Raw genomic sequence first — 23,095 nt, 5'->3', positions numbered from 1 at the left:
TAATAACAGAATTTATTAACTTATTGTTTTTTTTTAAGTACCTACAGACGTGTTTTAGCTTAATTACGCGCTTTCTTTGTATGATAAATGCAAACTAAGTATCGAGATGACAGGATAAAGAGAAAACAAATTACCTATGCTTTATGAAGTCAACTTATGAAGAGACTCAGCTTTAGTTTAGAGTCTTCTTAGAAAGGTCCAAATGAGACAACTTTACCAGTTCGGTCAAAATCCCATCAGAAGTTTTGCGAAGAACTCTATCCAAGGTACGCCATCTAGTGACAACGACTTATATTAAAAGCTGAAATAAGCAAGTATGCTTGATTTTATGAGCTTACGTTCACCCTTTCGCTCTAGCGGACTGACCAAGCTATGCGCACGAGTCTACTAGTTTGCGAAAATGCCGTTAGATGGCGTTATGTCAAAGAGGTGTTGTTTACTACAATGGTTTTTGATAGTTTTGTTAGTTCGTTGGTCACATTACATACCACGCAAATAAATAAGTTTTTGTTGAAAAAGTTTTTACTAACTTTTAATCCGTAGCAAGTTTCATGTTAATGCCATCAACCGTTGAAGAGTTCCGTCTTGCAGAGACGATCCTGGCAGGGCCACTTGAATTTCACTACCAGTATATTGTTTCGTCCCAGGACTTGTAAAATTTGGGCTTAATCGAATACCGAGAAGTGATTTAAAATTGATTAGTATTTTTTAGCGGACAAGCTGCATACTCGTACATAGACACATACAAACCGTGCAAATAAATAAAAGCTTTGGTAAAACATTTCTATAACAGTATATTTGTTGTTATAAATAAGAATGTTAAGATTGTAAGCTATGTAGCGTACGTAAATATTATTTGACTACTTCTCATTAAATAAATGATATTATTGTTAAAATGAATATAATTTAAAACCGTGGGTGGTGGCTTATGGTTTTACCTAATCAGAGGATCGTGGGTTTAATATGGGCCTGCTTCTGAGTTTTTCAAAATTTATGTGTGAAATTGCATTTGAAATTTACCACAAGTTCTGCGGTGAAGGAAAACATTACGAGGAAATTCAATGATGTGTGAGAATGAAATGCGCGGGAACTACAGCTCAAGCTCTCTCATTCTGAGAGGAGTCTTGTGCCCAGCAGTAGGACGTATCTAGGCTGGGATGGAAGACACAATACAAGTATCAAAACTGAAAATGAGGAACTTTTTCAACGGCCTTTAATCATGTCACAAAATCTACGCTTCACTGCCTTGCGGTTTCAAACAAATCCAATTCGATCTCAATGACCGAATTCCTCGGTCAAGTTCAATACAGTTAAGACAATAACGAGTTATTTGCATACAAAAAAATATTTTTCCATTGTCCATGACTCAGTGTCAAGTTTTAATTATCATACGGTATCAAGGTCGTCTTTTATGGCTGCCGTGTGAACTTATCTACTTACGTATGCCCCACTTTCGATTTCATCGTGCTAACATATCAGGCAAATGAAATTGGAGGCATTGTGTACACATCATGTAACCTATGGGCAAGACCTCGTAGTGAACTAGAACGGAAGGCGGACTTGTCAAAATGACTTCTAATTCAACAAGTTTCTGTAAAAAATCTCATTCATACAAGCTCTTTCTTGGAAAAAGGCACTATAGGTCCTTTTTTAGGTACTTGCATCGTCATTCAAATCTCATTATGAGATATCAAAACTAAATAGAACAGGGTGAACTTAATTTTGCGACATATATGAAGTTGCAAATTAAATAAGAGCTTGTAAAAATATTTTACTACCCTTTGTTGAGGATGAAAGATTAGAAAAATCAGAGAGTTTGAAACAGAGAGGGAAGACATTAAAGGAAATGTCGAATATACTCTTGGGGTAATAAGCTAATAAATATATTCTATTAATTACATGATATTAGTTTGTAAACTCTGCCAGGGTATAATTATGATAACTTATTAATATTTCTCCTTTTTTCGAAAGTTACAAATTAGTTGTAGAATATTATGTCTGCATCTGACAGAAAACAAATAACAAAATGAGAAAGATTAACGTAAGCATAAGAGACGATAAATAATAATGGAGTTAATGAAATTCTGAAAAATTAAATTTGTGTTAGTATGTGCAGGTGGTAGGACCTTGTGCAAGGTCCGCCCGGATTGCTACCACCATCTTGCTCGCTAATCCTGCCGTGAAGCAGCAGTGCTACTACTACATATATTGTGTTATAAGCTGTTGGTTCTCCTTAAATAATATTGCCAATGCACTCTTTTGCCTTGGCAAAATAAAATACTTTACCAACTGTCAATCTTCACTACGAGTAGTTGGAGAAGTCTCATTTAAGAAGAAAATAAACTAGACAGGTAGTGGCTGTACAACTATGTGGTTACTATATTGAGAGTGAATGCTTCACCTAAAAAGCAATTAACAATATTTCACGCAATGCAATAACATTACGTAAAGATCAAATCAAAATGATAAGAAAGCACACTGAGAAATGAGTCTAAGGTGTCAACGTAAGTTGCGTAGTCAATAGTTTGTCAAATATTATGAATAACGTTTTTTGTATAGTTCCATAGAAACGACCACGGATCAGTTGTTATGGGGCTGGCTCTGTCAAACGAAGCTTGACGGTCAAATGAGTACGTGGTTATTATGTTCTTTCCTTGGCCGACTCAGTGTGAGTTTTTACGGTGGAAATGAAGAACTATAGTTTTGCAATGATTCTTTAGGTACTTTAAGGTTCTAAGTACATTTGCTGAAATCACGTGGCCAATTTTCAGCGTAATGACGCCTGCAGTGTTGTTTCAACTAGCAATATTCTCTGATATAACGTCACAAAAAACTTTGTTGTTAAGCTTTTTCTAAAAAACCTAAAAGATAGAGAATTTATTTTAAATTAAAAAGGTACAATTGAAGTTACACTAAACTATCCTAAAAATAAATTAACTATATATACAATTCCCCCAAGTCTTTTCCCTGAGGAAGTGCCCATAAGGCTGGCTGCATTTCCGCGCTGGATCGTTATTCCAATACGTTGGGCGAGAAATGCACCAGCCCTATGGTCATTGGTAATTTCGTTTTTTTTATTTGTCCAAAAAGTTTGTGAGCGTCCGAACTCCATGGACCCAAAGTTTCAAGTTTTTTTTTCTTAGTGAGACCAAAAAATAACGTTTTTTCAAAAAACTGTTATGCAGAACGTAAACAAAATTATTTTCGAATCTACTTCGATCGATCATGCGTGAAACAAATCAGTATCGATTGTAGATAATCGATGCATCGATTGGCAATTACAGAAGTTCTTTGTTCCATCGACTCGTCTAATGAGCAGTTTGGGGCAGTTGCATCGAGCCTTGGTACAAATCCTGCGCAACCGGAATATCAGCTATTTTATCGGATCTTCCACCGGTAATTAGAGGCTTTTGACCGCATTTTTGAATGCAAAGTGACGACGATTTCTAGTTGATTTGGAAAAATGCTGAATATTAAAAACTATTTATACAGAATAATTTTAAAAAAATGTCCAAGATTTATGAAAAATATCAATAATCAAAAACTTATGCTGCGGAAGGATCCTTTCACAATTTTTTCTAGCTATAGGTAATAAATCTAGTTATTAGTTTTTATTTTTATTTTAAGGTAATAAATAATTTTAAATTGGTTTAATTTTGATTGTTTTGTAATACTTTATTTACGTAATTTTATATCAAATGTATACGTATACTTACGTTATTAATATTATAAATGAAAAAGTGGGCATGTTTGTTTGTTACGCTTAAACGTCTAAAGTACCAAGACAACCGATCGTGATAAAATTTGGCATGGAGATAGGTTTAAGACCCTGAGAAAGACACAGGTTGGTGTTTGTCCCAGAAAATTCTATAGTTTCCACGGGGTAGCGAATAAACGAATATTTCGCAAACGGAGTCGGGGATGAAAGCTAGTCCATACTACTAATAATATAAAAGCAAAATAGCGAAAGTAGTTCTGTTCGCCTGTCGGTCGGTCTATTACTTCTTTGCGTTTAAATAGCTGAACCGATTTAGGGGAAATTTGTAGGTTTGGATATATCTTAAGACCCTTCTGTTATTTTAAAGTTTATTAAAGTCATTAAATATGGAGCGCATAAAGTAATTATTTATTGTTAAAATTATTAAATATAAAATTTTGTGTGCCCTAGTTTTGGCGTGGTCAATCTGTAGGAAGGACATTGGGCAGTTTTCATCCCAGAAAATTCCACTGTTCCCGTGGGATAGCGATAAATGCATTCATCGCAGTCAAAGTCACTGGTAAAAGCTAGTGAAAACCGGCCAAGTGCGAGTCGGACTCGCGCACCGAGGGTTTCGAACAAATTATTATAAAAAAAATCTATAATTTTTTTTATAATAATTTGTTCGGAACCCTTGCATTTCCTCGTAGTGAGATCTGTGTAAGATAATAACGTAGTATCACCGAATTACCAAGTATCATCGATAAAGCAAGGTTTTTTCCCAGCTCACTTCTTCAGTGACAGACAGCTTAGTCTATTCAGTCTAACCTTGAATTTTTATATGCGAAGCTGCATAATATAGGAGTATACGATTATTTTACTTCAAAATTATCAAAAATATTTTTATTATATGATGTAAATAAAAATGTATGCTTTTCGCAATTTTTCTTTTATCTGTGCTATAAGACGTTGCTTCGTACCAAATTTCAAGATTCTGAATTCATGGGATAAGTACCCCGTAGCTTTTGATTTCCTTGCGAATGTCGAAAATTTGCAGCATAAACGGCTGTATCTTTTGATTGCGTTGCCTTAGAAGTTTGATTTTTTCACAGCTTAGAAGGACAGTAGAGCTGAGTATTTTGTATAAATTTCAGCTTGATACCTCCACGCGTTCCTGAGAAAAAAGGTCTTGACAGACATAGACAGACGGACAAAAAGTGATGCTATAGGGATTCCGTTTTTTCCTTTTGAGGTACGGCACCCTAAAAATGAATATAAAACCTTAATCTTTTTTAATGATATTTATCAAGCAATCAAGCAGCGCACGCGTTTTCAATAATTTAAGTCAGCGCATTACCCCAGTTGTTACAAATAACTTCGCTATAGGATTAAGCACATCCAATAACCGTTAAATTAGTTTCGTAAGTAAAATGCATTTAATACGTGTAGTTTGAAGATGTATGTGCATTCTGTTTGTATTGCTTATGTAATAATTTGAAATCAGTTTGTTTTTGTTTTTCAAAGTTCTTTATTATTAACTGAATAGGTACATATTGGAACGAATATAATTGCTACTTAACAACTATATTAATTTGCTAAAATTAAGGGTACTTACAGGCTATTGACGCCTCTTAAAGTTGACGGCAGGCGTATACATTTTTTATGACCACAGTAATTAGATTAAAAAAGAGATACACTGTACATACAATGTCTAACTATGACCGATGCAGGCGCATAACTTTGTTTCAGTTATTGCTTATAGCATAAATCTTTTGGAACACACAAACCACTACACCTGGGTCCAATTTGCTGCCTTAACGGTTTACTCATGTCTAACCAAAACATTTTTTTACAAATGATTCGTTTTATTTGACTTAATGCATTTTATTCTGAAACAGTAAATATTGTAGGTATTTTATAAAACTAACTTTAGGTACCTAAATTTTTGTAGAACCTATACAATTGCCTTGAAATAAATCCCGAAAAGATTCACAGTTAAAAAAAATGCACTTGGCCAAAATGAAGCATTTGTCAAACGAAAAAAAAAATTTTGGCAAATGAAACAATGACCTGTCTAAACAGTAGTAATGTAACGATTACACGAAATCATGGTAAAAACTTGCCAAGCACGAATCGGAGTCACAGAGTAAGGGTTCTGTATATCAAAGGCCAGCAGAAATTAGTTTGATACATAGTCTTTTTGTCAGTAGGAATGACCTTAGATTTTGATTTTTACGATTTTGGTATATGAAGTTGTATCTTCGGTTGCACGAAATCAGAAATCTATTTTTTTTGGGACGGTTGCAAGATACTTTCATAGCCGTAGTATTTTGTAATGATTTCAAATTAATATAGATGTGTGTCTGATATAAAGAGTCTCAATATTCTTTTTATCACAGAGATAAATAGATTATACAGTCATGATCAAAAATATAGTCATCACAAATCCTATAAGGAACCCTAATAGTTTCGTTGTCCGTCCGTCCATCCGCATCCGCGGCTTAGCTTAGAAACTGTAATTGCTAGGAAACTGTAATTTGGGATCACCTACGCGGACAAAGCTTAAAATAAAAATAAGAATAAAAATCCAGTGTTCCTCCACAAGTCAAACCGTTGGCTTAAAAACCTGAAAAAATAAATCATGCCGTTAAAATTTGAAAAAAAAAACTACCACCGATTAATAATCTTCACGAGTAAACGAGTACAATAAAAATCACACTTTATTGACCCCACAAAGGGACATATGAGATGGACCAACTCTACCGGATTAAGTTACTTAAAGCTGCTATCGTACCAGTTTTAGTGAGATTAACTTTTTTCTAAGAGTTGCAAACAAAAAGTATCGAGTCATTTACTGGGTGCATGGTCACTTCAATTAAAAGTGTGACGGATATAAAAAAAAATTATACGATCTATTATTAATTTAATTACTGAGTGTTTAGAGTTGGTCCTGCTCACCTCTCCCAAATCACCTTGTATTTTATACATATAACGTCAAAGATAAAAATATTATTGGACGATTTAACGACAAAAAAATCCCATAGTTAAGAACTAAATGCTCGTATCATACGACACATGTGACCATAACGCAACGCGCCATCGCCGCGACACTCAGTTTCATTAATGACATGAAATTTCGTTGTTTATTGCCAACATTGCTACCAAACTAACCTCGGTTCACATTACCTTTTTACCTGTCAACGGTTGCAAAAAAAACTGACAGTTTTTGATCGATATTAGATTGCTATCGACGAAAGAGCAGGGCGTTTATTGACTATTTAACTACTAAGAGTACACTATATTTCACAACCGGATAGCTTAGTGGTTAAGGATCTGACTATAAAACTTGAGATCTCGGGTTCATTCTCCAGTTAGGGTACCAGCTGATCATGAATTAAAAACCATCCTAACTTCAATTACAATTTGTGTGTGGGGTGTTGCTGAATATTCTGAATTAAAAACAGAGCTCGCTTTGTCTAGGCTTGTGTAATACTATCCGAAGAAACACCAAACTGTGTTTTAACTAATACATATAACTTACCATCCTATAATTCAACAAACACAACCTAAATCCAGGCCATCTTGAGCAACTTTACATAAATCGTTTTTGCGGCAATTGACGTACAACTAAAACTAGTTAGTAAACTGACAAAATAAATAATAATAATAATAATAATTCTTTAAGAAACACAAAAATCATTACAGGATCTGTACAATAAATGTAGCTATATTTAAGTACCTAGTTCTTTAGGTTTGTGTTAAAATTTAACATGAGCGTGATTGGACAATGTTCCTTACTCCCCGTACTAGTTTAAACTGTATCACGGTGAAGTAAGATAAAACAACGTTTATGGGAGTGCCAACATTAAGAAAGCATGCATAATTGTAAATGTCCATAAATTACTAATACCTAAGGACTTGATCTACTCTTTCCGTGTTATATAATTGTGATCGTTTCATAATAAATTCTGCCGCCTTTATGTCCCGGCCCTATAACACCTGTTACGCACGAATAAATTTAGGTAATTCACCAATATTTGTTTGGTTTACATAAAAAAAGGAGCCCCTGAAGAATTACTCACTATGAATTAAAAAGCCGTGGTGGCCTAGTGGTTTGACCTATCGCCTCTCAAGGAGAGGATTGTGGGTTCAAACCACGGCCAGCACCTCTGATTTTTTCGAAATCCATGTGCGAAATTACTATTGAAATTTACTGCGAGCTTTACGGTGAAGGAAAAACATCGTGAGGAAACCTGCACCACCTGCGAAGCAATTCAATGGTGTGTGTGAAGTTCCCAATCCGCACTGGGCCCGCGTGGGAACTACGGCTCAAGCCCTCTCATTCTGAAAGGCGGCCTGTGCCCAGCAGTGGGACGTTTATAGATTGGATGAACATAATAATAAAGAATTACTCATGTGTTTGTCTGTCACAGCCAATTTTCTACGAAACTACTAATACTAGAAAATCGGTGCACACAATGAAAGCCGGTGATCCACAGACGGAGATGTGATGTAAATAACTGAATTTTCAGTATGAGACAACTTCGTAATTTTTAAATAAAAAAATGTAATTATGAACTATATCGTGTGACATATCAAATCAAAAGAGATGTTGTAAGAATCTTAAACACTATTTAATTTTCAAAATTTATCTTCCTCGAACTTTTTCTCTAAAATTACTGAGCCTTAAATGTTGAAAACGTAGTCCAGAAAATAGTTCACAAGAAAAACTATAAAAAATCTAAGGAAATATGGAACCCTCTCCACGCGAGTTTTACTCGTTCTTGTCCGTATAGTGTTTAAATTGACAATGTGTAAACTATTTGTTGTTTTTTTTTTTAAGTTTAGTACTCAAAAAGAGAAAAAGGAGCATCAAGTTTAGATTACACTCAGGTTTATTTATTAGCTCTCTATAAATTATTCTAAGACCTAGTATAGGTAATTTTAGTATTACATGTCAATTAATAAAATAATTACTTCCCGTTGACATAGGATTATGAAATACTATATTATTATGTATTTTGCTTACTTTAATAGCATTATTTCGTACGGCCTTATTTTATGGGGATCTGCTGCAGACATTGAGTCAATTTTTATCTTACAAAAGAGAGCAATTAGAGCAATTTATAATTTGAAGACGCGTGAATCTTTGAGATCTTTTTTTAAGGAAACAGGTATCCTAACCCTGCCGTCGCTTTATGTTTTTGAAATAATCATGTATGTAAGGAAGAAAATATGTGATTTTCCCACTAACGTTGATAAGCTAAAGGCTACTAGAAACACAGGGAAGCTTAAACTTCCATCTCATAGACTGGCTAAAACCAAAAAGTCGTTTCTGGGAAATTGCATCCGTTTTTATAATAAAATTCAAAAAAATATTATAAATGAAACGGATACAAAATTCAGATTTATTGTCAAGAAGACATTAATATCAAAGGCGTATTATAAAGTGAATGATTATATCATGGACAGAGATATTTGGAAATAATTCCGATCCTCATTAGCGATCCCTTCAAATAGCGAACCTACTGTGTTAAAAATGAAGTTGTGTTAAATACTTGTGATGTATACATATCATTTAACAATATTGTTGCCTTGTTGAGTTTCTTGCCGGATTCTTCTCAGCAGAGGTTTTTCCAAACCGGTGGTAGTTTTTTTTTGACATTTATAAGTGCTTGTTATAGCCTAAATTGAATAAAGATATTTTGACTTTGACTTTGACTTTGAATAGAACTTACCCGCGGCTTTGCACGCATAAAACATTAATAAACCCGGCAGTAGAATTAAATTCAGAGATTTTACGAAATTCCCATCGGAATTCCCAAAAAATACAATAGAATTCTTTAAAATCTCACATAAAATACTATGTAAAATTTGGTCTCTAATCCTATCGTTTGATGTTGGTATTTTATCCCGTGGAAATATCGGTAAAAAAAGTAGCTTATGTGTCATTTCAGGCATCCAGCTGCCTACCCATACCCGTCCATCCATTCTAGCGCAAAAGAGTAACAAACAATTTCCCACGATAATTCCCAAGACTTACTTATATATCATGGTTTTTATTGTCATTTAATTAAAAACAACCGTGCCGAATTTCCTGACTCTAAACCGAAATTTTGAAATTTGGCAATTGAAGCAATATTCCAGAGATAATTAAGAAGAACTTAAATATAATTTCATATTGAAGTGAAACGATTATTTCTACACTGTAAGCTACGTTACAACAAAATTCAATCACTATTCTCTCAAATGAATCATTGGCTTGCATTACCTCGTTTTGCAAACTATGTAACAAGAGTTTGCTAAAATAATTAAATAGAACTGGGGCGCCGTTGAACATCGCCTCGAGCCTAAATGCATTTCGTATTATATTACCAGTGAATAAACGCTTTGTGGGCATCACCTTAGAACCTTAGAGCCATAATGCGTAATCCTAGGTATATCTAAAGGCATGAAGAACGAAGAACTAGACGAAAATATATTAGCCATTAAGTTTTTGGTAAAAATTTCATTTTCAATACAAGCTTGTTTTTGCTGACTACAATTTTTGTTGACTGTATTTGTATTATTACCCAAACTACATTTACATACCAAATTTCAAGTCGATGCTATTAACCGTTGAAGAGTTCCGTCCTGGGCAGACGATCCTGGCCGGACTATCAGGATGTCACTACCAGATTATTATATTGTCACGTAATTTACATAAGTATACCAAATTTCAAGTCAATCCAACTACTGGAAGTTGGTCGAATTTAACTTGCAAGATTTGATTACAGACAGACAGACAGATATCGGGACAGGTGAAACTAAATAAAAGCTTGTAGAAAGGATGGACGAAAACCTCCTCACCGCCTTTCTAAAAATTTTGTTACTTTCGTCTTATTGTCATTAAGAATGGAATTAACTATATGATTAATTAACTATTATTAATTATTATGATTCAATTGTATCTTGCTGTTACTTAATAAATATAACTGATAAACTAAATAGTTATTGAGGGGTAACTTAAATATATCGAAATTTTAATTCTGTAAGTAACGCAGTGTTTCCTCCAATAATGTGCGAGAATGTGTTTTTCATTAACCAATAGAAACGCTTCATTTACCCATCCTCGCACAGCACATCTCTGATGGAAATAGCTGAGCGGAGCGAGGCTCGCCTCGCTAAACCTCTTACCTCGGTAAATTAAGCGTTTCTATTGGTTAATGAAAAACATATTCCTTCAAACACATCCTCGCACATCTCTGGTCGAAACGCAAGCAAGGCATGTCTCTTTTATATAATACCAGCGCTTTTGTAAAAACCATGATTACTAAGAAGAATTCACCGCAAGAACATAAAATAAAGTATAAAAAAAACTCTTAACTGTTATAGCTACACTAAATAAAGCTTGTAAATTGCTAAACCAACTACTACTGTTCTTAATTTAGTCAAGTATTGGTATTAAATACATACTCGTAAACATTTTATTAATAAACCTGACTAGCATTAAGTACACGGCCAAATTACGAGCAGTGGCAAGCAGGCGATATGCGACAGGTGGCTCACCAATCCCGTGTCATGATATACTATGAGTGCTCAGTAATATTATAAACACGCTTATGTAGATCTATTAAATATCTAAGAGACGAGAAGATACATCATGTTGTTCATACATAATTGTATAGTATAATATCAATTAGATTTAGAACCAAAGACTAACCCCCTGTTTTACCATCCATTGATTAAATTTATTTGACAGATAAATATGATGCCGTCTCTGTTCGTTTTATTCGAATAGACGGAGACTGCATCACATTTATTCGTCAAATAAAATTAATCAATGGGTGGTGAAACAGTCCCAAAGTTTCACAGTACCTAAGATTCTTAACCCAGTATCTGCATTACGCGTGTCCTATAAAAAATTAAAGAACAAGCATGGCTGATAAAAATAGAGATACAATTAAGTTCAAATGTGAACTTAGTCCAATAAAAGATACAATAAAATACAATACAATTACTCTTTATGTACACCAGAAATAGTAAGCTCAATAAAGATCAATAAAGTTAAATTTGAGTGGGTGAAATTAGTTGCAGTTTTTAGTATAAAATTATCATTATAGTATTATCTCTTCAAAAACTATCATTTACATATACTTGTGACCAATTAACGCTAAGAATAACGGCGGAATGTACTTTATACAGTACAAATTGTTCATTGAATAAAGAATTTTAACAATTTTGAATCCAAAATGAAATTTTGAATGAAATTATTATCCAAAAATTAAAGATGGTGAATCATGTCAAGTACTATGTCTGTTAAAAATAGTTAGGACTCAAGAGTATATTAAAAACATCCGATTTTATCAAACACATCTAATTATTTTTTTATAACTGGCACCCAAAATTCACCACCATTAAAAAAAAACAAATAACAGCCGCATACAACTAGCGTCACAAACCCTATGTGGGAAAAAACACAGTAGCAGGGCTGTCGCAACGCGCCCGCCGTGAACTAATATAAAACGGTGTGAGGTGGCTAACACTGCTAGTGTCAGTTCTGCTCCTGTCGGCGTAGCTGAAGAGGACGAAAGTGACCCAAGTGACTTTGCGGGATAAAAATGCGTGGTTTTCAAGTAAGTAAACAAACTGCTACGGTATTATAAGAAGAAAAGAAAAAAACAAAAATCGTGATAAACTAAGCTGTCGAAAGCTGCTGAAATATTCCTGAAGAATCTGAAGAGACTTTGTATATGTTGGTACTGAATGCGCTTTGTTGTTACTGGTAGTAATTACTAAGTCGATCGAACCATGGAAAGTGATTATTAATTGACCTGTGTGTTTTTTAGTTTGCAAGGATCAAGTGAAGGTTGTTTAACTGCAAAGATGTTAAAAATAACCTTTTGTTAACTTTACCAAATTATATTTAATTAAATTCTAGTAAAACAGTAGCGAAATATGAAAAAATAACGACGATATATTGGAAGGAAATATTCAGTTTTTCTTAGGCTACCGACACCTATATTATAATATGTGATAAGCTTAGACTCTAAGTCTAGAGGAATTATTAAAATAAATAAATATCCCATAGTGTCCCATACACTTGACACCAATTGACCTAGTCGCAAACTAAGCAAAGCTTGTACTATGGATAAACATACTTATAGATAAATGCATACTTAAAAACATACCAACATCCACGACCCGAGAACAAACATTCGTATTATTCCTATATTATTCATACAAATATGTGCCCCGACCAGGAATCGAACCCGGGACCTCAAGCTTCGTAGTAAGGTTCTCTAACCACTTGGCCATCCGGTCGTCGTATAATTTCAGTGATGAGATGAAGTAGTAAGTGATGAAATTCTAATCTGTACTTCATATGATTTAAGTGATAAAACTAAACAGAAATATTATAAGAGCTTTTATTTACTTCGTATTTTAATACGATGACAAATTTTAATTATTGTTACCTGTTGAATGCACAGTGTCGAAAAATTACAAAAAGTAACGACAATGCGTGAGTTTTAAAATTGGGCACAGCACGGACTCTATCTATTACCCTAACGCCCTGTTTCACCATCCATTGATTAAAATTTATCCAGCAAATAAAATTAATTAATAGGTGGTGAAACAGCCTCTACCTAATTCTTATATTATTATAAAAATGTGCGTTTGTATCCGTGCGTTTTTGTTCTTCACGCTTACATTTTTGGACGGATTATGATAAAATTTAGTATATTTCCCGCGGGATAGCAACAGTTTTTTTTTTCTCTATGAAGTCTAATATTATGAATATGAAAGTGTGTGTGTTTGTATGTTTGACCGTCTTGGATAATATTATACTTTATGGGCCAGAGAGTGACATAGGCTACTTTTTATCCCGGAAAAATCACAGTTCCCGAGAGAACAGCCCGCGATAACTGAATTTCACGCATGCGAAGTCACGGGCAAAAGCTAGTATTATATAATTTATTATTAGGTACTTAAAGTACCTACGTTCCGCCTTATTAAATCTGCTCTGTAATAAGATATAAACAACGTAATACGGGAAATAATACAAACATCTGAACCGGAAAATAATAATTCGGTTTCCTCCTTTTGTTACCAATTCTATTGTTCTGGTTTATTAAATTCGTATTCGGATGGTATTGTTTTCTTTTTTTCAGACTGCGACCTCTGTTTGCATTGTAATCTGTCCCAAGGAGATCGATTCTTGATAAGAGTTCAATTTAGATTTTCATTGTTTATATATACACTCATATTTAAGTGTAAATTTTTTTTGTTTGTTTTTAAGATTTTTAAAAAATGAGACCAATTTTGGATCGCCGATCAGGATTCCAAATCAGACTTGAAATAACTTTACATGCCAGAGATGTGTTACCAACTGGAACACGGGGAATCCAGGCAACCAACCGGAAATCTAATTCACTCGTATCCAATAGTGACGTGTGAACCATCACAACTACCACAAATCACGACTCCTCTGAATGCAAATCCAAATCTTAGAGCAAGCGTATTGGTAATAAAAAAAATATATTTTAATTTGAAGTGGCTGTGGTTATCAGCTAGTATGTGAACACCAGAGGAATGATGAGTCATCTGTACATTGCCTGCCTAGAGGGTTAAACAGAATATCTAATGTGCCCAAAATGTCAATTTCAACTACTGTCTTACTTTGTTATTTAGCTTAGATACGCAAGCGTTGCTGCTTGGCGGCAAAATTAGTGAGAGAAATGGTGGTAATGATCCGGACGGACTTTGTACACTTTTATAGCTACTTCTTTGAGCTACTCATAATTTTTAATTAGCCATAATACTTATAAATTTGTACGAAACCCTCGGTACGCGAGTACAAACAATATTTGTTAGTGAAAATGTTTCAAGTTCATGATTACAATCCAGCGAGCGTTGATGTCTTTGATGGGAAAGCAACGTTGCGAAAAAATAATGATAGCATTGATTCCGGGTTTACTATTCAAACAATCTGCCAAGTCCGAGTCGGACTCGCGTTCTGAGGGTTTCGTACAAATTTATAAGTATCTTTGAATAGCAGAGGCCAACTCCTAAGCATAATCTAGGCAGTGTGGGGTCTTTTCAGATGGTTACTGACATAAACAGACAGACATTAAGAATTGAGATTTATAATTATTTTTTGGATCAAGTTTCTAAGCTAACTAGTTTCGATTCTCCAATATTTTTTATGGAAATTCGTTTATTAATTACTGTATTTTTTGATTTTGTTGACTTACAAGTTTGATTTTTCGCTCCAAGGGGTAGTAGACGCGAGTATTTGCTATTAATTTAAGCTCGATACCTTCACGCTTTCCCGAAAAAAAGTATCTTGACAGACGGACGGACTGAGAGACGAACAACAAAAATATTATTTACGTCTGCCGTTTTTGCCAAAATAAGTACGGAACCTTAAAATGACAATAAAGATGGAAACTGAACCCTCTTAAAGTAAATTTATGTCTGAGTAAGCTAGAACATTATTAATAATATTTTTTTCTTAAGATCAAGTTCAACGTCAGCGCGCGTTAATGTCTTTTGTATGTGTGATGAGAGCTTAAGCGTTGCGCTATTGTTTTTGCGCCTTGAATTAAATTAAAGGCAAAGTTTAGCTTTAGGTACGTCGAAGTCCTCTGAAATTATAGGTGCCCATACAAATAACTTTCTTCTTTACTTTACGTATCAACATAATTATAGTCAGGGGTGGGAAGCGACTCTATTTTTATATTGATATTTCGACCATTCGTACAAAGCGCTTCATTTCATCCTAACTTCCTTACAACCTATTATAAATGCGAATCTGAGTATGTTTGTATGATACACTTTCCCGAATAAAGTGTTCAACTAATTATGGTCAAATTCGACGTGGATATAGTTTTACACCCTGAGAAGGACACAGAACAGTTTTATACCAAAAATTGCGTAGTTCCCGTGGGGTAGCGATATAAAACACTTTGCAGACGAAATCAAGAGCAACAGCTAGTATTTAATATTTGTATCGATTCCTAATCAGACATAAACTAATTAGTTCAACTTATAAGGAATTAATTATTTTGTTTTTATCAGCAGTGTGTTTGCTTAAAACATAAATAAATATCGAAAAGAAAATACTTAGTCAATTCTATTTGCAAATAAGCATGCTATTTTCATAATAAATCTATCAAGGATTTGTACTTTGACAAGCTTAAAAAAAGTATATCAATTGATTGGTGGTATCAAATATCTTATTTCGTATTTGTTACTCGTAATTCCAGGTACTAGTATTCGCTGCCGCTTGCGCCGCTGCTAGCGCTGGCTACATTGGCCACGCTGGCTACAGTGGTCTTGGTTACGGTGGCTACGCGGGTCATGGTGGCTACGCTGGGCAAGGTGGCTACGCGGGGCAAGGTGGCTACGCGGGGCAAGGTGACTACGGGGGTCATGGCTACGAGGGACAAGGTGGCTACGGGGGACAAGAATACGTAGCCAATGTGGGCCACGATGGTGGACACCATGGAGATTATTATGTAAGTAGAAGATCATTTTTAATTTTATAGTTAGAAGGCTTGTCATGAACTTAGCTGCGGTGGGTACGTGGGGTGAAATGATTACGGGGTCATGGCTATGAGTGGCAAAGTGACTACGGGGGCTAAAGATATGGATGTAATGTTAGCCATGAGGATGGGCACCATGGTAATGATTATGTAGGTTTTTTTACAAGTATTTAAACAAAAGTTATGTATTTAGTTGATGTACTACGTACGACAAAAACTTTTTCAAATAATTAATTACAACCATGTGTTACAAATAATATAAATATTTACATGGACCCCGTTGGGGTAAAGTAATAATTACAAGCTAATTTGTTTCGTTAGAGTTGTTCTTTTAGTGAATCATTAAGTGAAATCACCAAGTGTTTTAAAGATCTGTTGGGACTCCGATGCATCATTCTACGTTCACTTGAAAAATTATACACACAAACGAATCCTTTTGTACACAACTTTCATTTTTCGTCGTTGTATGGAACAATAAGGACTTCTGTATGAAACTATAACTATAACTATCCATATGTGGTCTCGTTCAGGGAGAGGTTAAAACATTATGCCTAGTCACTGACGACTGAGGCGAGACTCTGTCTGCTTTTGTAATTATTTTTAATAAGTTCTATTTGTTTTATTTTTGATTTAAGTAAACAATTTTGTACTTATTTTCTCTCTTTTGAGTATTTCTGTTTTTCTCTTTACCGCAAGTAATTTTCACTGTCTGCTTATCCTCTATATAACCAATTGTCTTCTCTTAACTAGGTTAGCTGGAAGAGATCCCTTTTTAGGGATAAGCTCGCCTTTGTTCTCCTCTCTCTGTATTTGTATTTTTATTTTTATGTACAATTAAGAGTTTATATACATACATACAATAATGAAGCGTAAATTACGCGATTTATAACTCTTAAAATTATAGTCGTTTAACACTATCCTAGAACTGCAAAATCTTAGCAACATAGTCGATTGCAGTTAGTTACGCTTCACTAAGGTTTCATCTGAAACTAACAAATGTAATTATGAACAAACACCATTTTTTCGGAAAGTTTAAGAAAACAGTTTATTACAATAACCAGTGATCGCAGCATGGAACGTGCTAGACTTAGAGTGGTAGTTTATTTTGTTGACTAATAAGTAATCTAGGTCAGACAAGCATGAACACAAATTATTATTTTATGTTTCCGTATAAAATGTGCACATTTATAGACAAGCAAATTTAAATTTACTTTCAACGTAGGGTTGAACAAATTGGACCATGACTCAGGGTGGAACCTTTTAATAATCAATTTCACTATGATTTCCATGACAAAGGTATGAGATTTCAACATGACATTTGTAGCACAAAGGTTCCACCCTGGGTCATGATTCAATTTGTTCGACTATACATAGATGATGCAAAGAAAAAAACGAAATTACGTCAGTTTGAAGATTTTAACGTTATTGGTTTATATCTTTTTTTTTGGTACTAACAAAACAGTATTTATTTTAAGGACCACGGTAGTTTTGAATTACAAGTGATTTGGTTAAGGTCTAATCGACGAAAAAATAAAAAATAAATGAAATGTTTAATATTTTGCATTTATTTATTATTTATTATTTTTATATATATAATTACTTACATAAATTTAGTCTATTGTTATGCATACAGTATTAAAGTATTGCCTTGCGCAGGTATCAGTAGCATGGCACCGTAACAATCCGATTCCTACGTGGTGCCTTCATTTTATGTCCAGTCTGCATCTAAAGTAGCGGATCAATTTTATACTCTGTCGCATTGGCAATCTTTCATAGCGTTTAGTACGTGGCTGTAAAACGACAAAGTACGAAAGTATGCAGCTACTTTGGATGCCGACTATACCTACATGTCGTCAGTTACATATTATGACATGTATGACAAAGGTTGTCGATAGATTAATTACAGCTCGTCCCATATTCCACCAGTTTTCAACCATTCCGGTTGCCTAACGAAAATGTGTACTTTAAGCCACTACACAGGACAATAAATTCCAACATTCTGTCACGATACCAACAATCGTGATTTGCAACCTGAACCTATAACTCTAAAATTACAGCCGTCAGTTAAACATGCGTCTGTTGACAGTAATGACCATTAGTAACCGTAATAGTTAGTTATAACAGTAACAAGCACGAATCGACTACCGGATACTTGCACAGGAAATAGAATTGCTGTGAAATATATATTATTATTGTTGTAAAAGAGGCGTAATTAAATGTGTGTATGTTATGTGTATGTAACTACCGCAGGACACAGACGTTAATATTAAAATAAGGTACAGGAGTCACTCAAGTACTTATTGGTAATCGTGGTACGCCCGACATGTTTCGAACTAAAGCTTGGTTCCTTGTCAAAATGAGCTTTAACGGAAAGCCAACCGTGAATCCCACTAATATAATAAATGCGAAAGTTTATAAGTCTGTTTGTTTGGTTATTTGTTTGTTACTTCATTACGTCTAAACCACAGAACCGATTTAGATGAAATTCGGTATAAATATAGTTTGCGTCCCGGGGAAGGACATAGGATATTTTTTTCCCGGAAAATTCCATAGTTCCCGCGGGATAGTGAAAACCGAATTCTACGCGCACGGAATCCATCGCTTTCTTATTTATGAATATTTTGGAGGGAAACTTTTGCAAATTTCAATTTTCTAGGCGTTGATGAGTTAGTTAATTATTAAAAATATTTATTTTAACAAAATGTTATTATTATTGCAGGCTTTTTAACCTACTTAAAAAAAAGAGGAGGTTATCAATTCGGTTGTATTTTTTATCATCATTATTTTTATAGAACTCTGTTATTTATAATAATAATGATATTCATTTATTTCAAGTAACCAAGGACTTGTAGAACTAAGGTTACCGACATAGCCCGAAGAATTGCGAAACTGAAGTGGCAGTGGGCGGGGCACATTGCTCGCAGGACTGATGGCCGATGGGGTCAGAAGGTTCTCGAATGGCGTCTGCGGATCGGGAGACGAACTGTCGGCAGGCTTCCAACAAGATGGAGCGATGACCTGGTTAAGATCGCGGGATCGCGGTGGATGCGGAAAGCACAAGACCGGTCTGAGTGGAGAGCCTTGGGGTACGCCTATGTCCAGCAGTGGACGTCTTTCAGCTGACATGATGATGATTTCAAGTAACATGACTTGTAGAAAATACAAAAAATACACATTTTCGAAACAAAATACACTTTATGAACCGACTTTTAGTATCTCAAGGCATGATCAGTCTGGGCTGTCGTTGTGCTTTTCATACTCCCTCCGGTGGGATTGGAGCAAGGCAACAGCTATATTTCATGCAAATACCTGTTTTTATTTCCTCTCAATAATGTTACGTTTGCGCAGGCGCATCCCAAGTACGCGTTCGACTACTCCGTGAAAGACCCGCACACCGGCGACCACAAGTCCCAATGGGAGACGAGAGATGGCGACGTTGTTAAAGGTAAATTGATAGAGATTAAAACATTTGCAGCAGTTAGACGCACCCTACACCTGTGCAGAAGATAGGCGGGAGACGAGTGGCTAAGGATTGTCGAGCTTGACACTAGCTGGACATGCCCACCACGACAATTCTGTCTAGAGTACACTTTTCACAAAGTTCTTCATCAGGTTGTCAGAGGCTAGAGTAACTAAGAGAAAATATTTGCGTTAAGTACAGTCACCAGCACCAATATCTGACATAACAAGCGTGCATAAATATCTGATACGACTCTATTTCTAGGGCCGGAAGGACGTGTCAGATATTTTTGCACGCTCCGCTGTGGCAGATATTATTACGCGTTGACTTGACACCATCGATCAATCAATATACTTTTTATGGTAGTAGTATTTATTTCATAATAATCAGAATACATTTTTACAGTTTGTTAAAAATAGTCAGGTCTCAGTGCTACACAGTTAACTATTTTTATGGGAATTGAGTCTTGAGAAGCGGAGCAAATTTTGTCTTCCACTATATGTTAAACTGTTTTATTTTTGAGATTGATTGTTATATTTAACGCGTTAGCGATATATTGCTTATAACTCAAACAAAAATTGTCCTTGTACCAAGAAGTCGGCATTCACTTAAAAAAAACTATGTTTATACTCCCCAAAAGCTTACTTTTTATGTTCCCCTATATTTCTACACTTCTCTAACGCAAATTGCCTTTAAAATTTTTCAGGCGCCTACTCCCTTGCGGAACCCGACGGCACGACGCGCATTGTTGAATACACCGCAGACAAACACAATGGTTTCAACGCAGTGGTCAAGCGCATCGGTCACGCCCACCACCCGCAAGTGTACGGTCACGAAGCACCTGCTTACTACGGTTACCACTAGATGGCGCTGATATCAATGCTGATGATGGAAGTTGTTACGAGAGCAGCTGTTGTGACTAAATGTGGATGCGAAACGGTTAACTAAAGACGTTACTAGATGGCGCTAATCCCGAAATACTGATTTATATAGGTTGTACCAGATCAGATACCAGAGTTGAGGTCACGCACACAAGAACATAATATCGTATAATGACAGCAGGATTTTGATATTTTCTCATTAATTTTCCTTTTGTGCAATCGTTTCTTTTTGTCGCTGTGTGTGTAATCATTCACTTCAACTGTGGTGGAACTACCTATACCATCTCTCTACAACAAAATTATTTATTTATTCTTTACTTACAAAAAAAAGCCACTATAATTATGGAGTTGGTATCTAGAAAGTTTTTCTGTGTTGGGGAGTAATGGTACTTAAACTATAAGATAAGAATTGGATGTATTAATATACCATTTTGGCACTCGCTTTGCTACAAAAGCGAAGAAAAATTAAGTTGACCGGTGTAACCAAATAGTACCAACGTAATCAAATAGATGGCATTAAGTAGTGTTTAAGGTATAGCGCTCAAGTTACCTGTTGTGATGGTACTTAGTCTATCACATATGTGTTTTGGTTTTTGAATCTCTCAACCCAAATATGAGTGTCATGGTGTAGTGCCAGCATTATCCATGATTTACAACATTGAAGAGGGGTGTTTGGTTGAAGATAACTGTGATATTGATTGGTTGCCTATTGCAATGTAAATTCACTCGATGTGCCACTGTATCACTTACTTAAATATTAAATTTTATATCAAAAGCATTCACTTTCCTTGCTTTTTCATTCATTCGTTATTCTGTGTGTGTGCAGCTTTATTTAGGCGCATTTTGGGTCAGTAAATATAATGAAAGATATATAATTTATACATTATGAAGGCAATTTCACATTTCACAGTGCGTGTTTATTTTTGAAATATTATTGTTCGTACCATATAGAATAAAGAATGATAACTTCACATCTTCTTAGGTATATTGATTGTATATTTCTTAGGTTGTAAGAGTTCGATGAAACGTTTATGTAATTATTACTTTCTTACGTCCAAAAATAAAATACTTAAATAATATAAAAAAATTATATTTCAATTCCCCTAATTATGAGTAAGATTAAATCAATCTTGACTGGTTTCCCGTTGAAAATGCAATCTATCATCGCAACAAAAACTAGTCCACGTATAAAACATCGTAAAGTGGTCATTAATAAATGTTGCTAATAATGAATGGATTACGTCTAGTCTTTAAAATACTACTTAAGTCGTCTCGCTTCACTAGACTTAAGGCGAAGACAGGCTCGACTCAACATTTTTTTCCTGCAACATTTTTTATGGGATTACCTATGTCTGACAGGTGGACGTCCTACATCATCATCATGATGAATATTTGGTTGCCATTTTGTGTATCACTTTTGCGACTTATCCCTGTTGAGTTACAAAAGCTTTACTACACTTTTCCTGAAAAGGGACTAATTTAGCCTCTGACGAAAACAAACAGAAAAATATTATTTTCATTTGAAATAGAACTCAGTTTTTTTAGAATTATTTTCCTTTATTTGTGTTGCGAGGCCTCCTTTCTTTTCAAATTTCATTATTGTATGACAACAGAAAGCACCATATATATGTGTTGACGCTCTCGCCTTTTGTACAAAAAACGCTTTGAAAAGGTTTATTAATTATGTAGGTATAATGTTCATGAACTTAGAAACCTTTTTTTGAGTTTTAAGCTGCAAACCTAAATAGGTAACTATTTTATATTAATGTCAATTTCATATTTTTATACAATACCACAATACTTTTGTCAGACCGATAAACACACAAAAATACGCTCGTACAGACGACAAACTGTTCCATCAAGGGTTCACTTTGTGGTAGAGAAACCTAACCACACGTTTTCTTTCTGAAGTAAGTAATCTGCTGCTAACAAATAAATTGAAATTTAACTGATACTAAACTACAACGTTGCCTTAACAAAATCACAGCGTGTTTCTTTACGCAGCCAGTAAAACTACAAGTATGATGTACTACTTTTCTTTACTATAATTTACGAAGAAAGTCCGCCATTGTTTTGAAGGCTTACGATTGATATGACTTGTGGCGATTGTCGGCATATTTCATTGTCGTTCATTCTTCATTCATAGGGTTGGCATAAATGATCAGAACAGTCTATAAACTTGTAATTAATAAACTAAGTAATAATTCAATCAACGTTCCTAGTGGTCCGATTGACTTGAAATTTGATTAATGTATGTACAGTCACCAGCACCAATATTTGACACAACAAAGCGTGTATAAATATCTGATACGACTCTATTTCTAGGGCCGGTAGGACGTGTCAGATATGTTTGCACGCTCCGCTGTGGCAGATATTAATGCAGGTGACTGTACGAGTAGGATTATTCTCTTGCGCTGCTGGCAGCTATGTCAGTACAGTCTTTTTTCGTGTTCCGGAGCCAAAATGGCAAAAACGGAACCCTTATAGTTTCGCCATGTCTGTCTGTCCGTCCGCGGCTTTGCTCAGGGAC

The 23,095-nt window shown here is 34.9% G+C and overlaps 1 protein-coding gene across 1 annotated transcript; it reads left to right on the top strand.

The window, feature by feature from the left end:
- Positions 1 to 12,232: 12,232 nt before the first annotated feature.
- LOC141433467 (uncharacterized) lies at positions 12,233 to 21,642 on the top strand. Its single transcript, XM_074095519.1, has 4 exons — positions 12,233 to 12,312; positions 15,946 to 16,197; positions 19,573 to 19,669; positions 20,391 to 21,642. The coding sequence occupies exons 1-4, from the start codon at positions 12,298 to 12,300 to the stop codon at positions 20,546 to 20,548; spliced, it is 522 nt and encodes a 173-aa protein (XP_073951620.1). The 5' UTR covers positions 12,233 to 12,297; the 3' UTR covers positions 20,549 to 21,642.
- Positions 21,643 to 23,095: the final 1,453 nt, after the last annotated feature.

This window comes from Choristoneura fumiferana, chromosome 12 (assembly GCF_025370935.1).
Source record: "Choristoneura fumiferana chromosome 12, NRCan_CFum_1, whole genome shotgun sequence".
Taxonomy (NCBI): Eukaryota; Metazoa; Arthropoda; class Insecta; order Lepidoptera; family Tortricidae; genus Choristoneura; species Choristoneura fumiferana.
The sequence above is the reverse complement of the archived record's forward strand: the minus strand, read 5'-3'. Positions and strand labels throughout refer to the sequence as shown.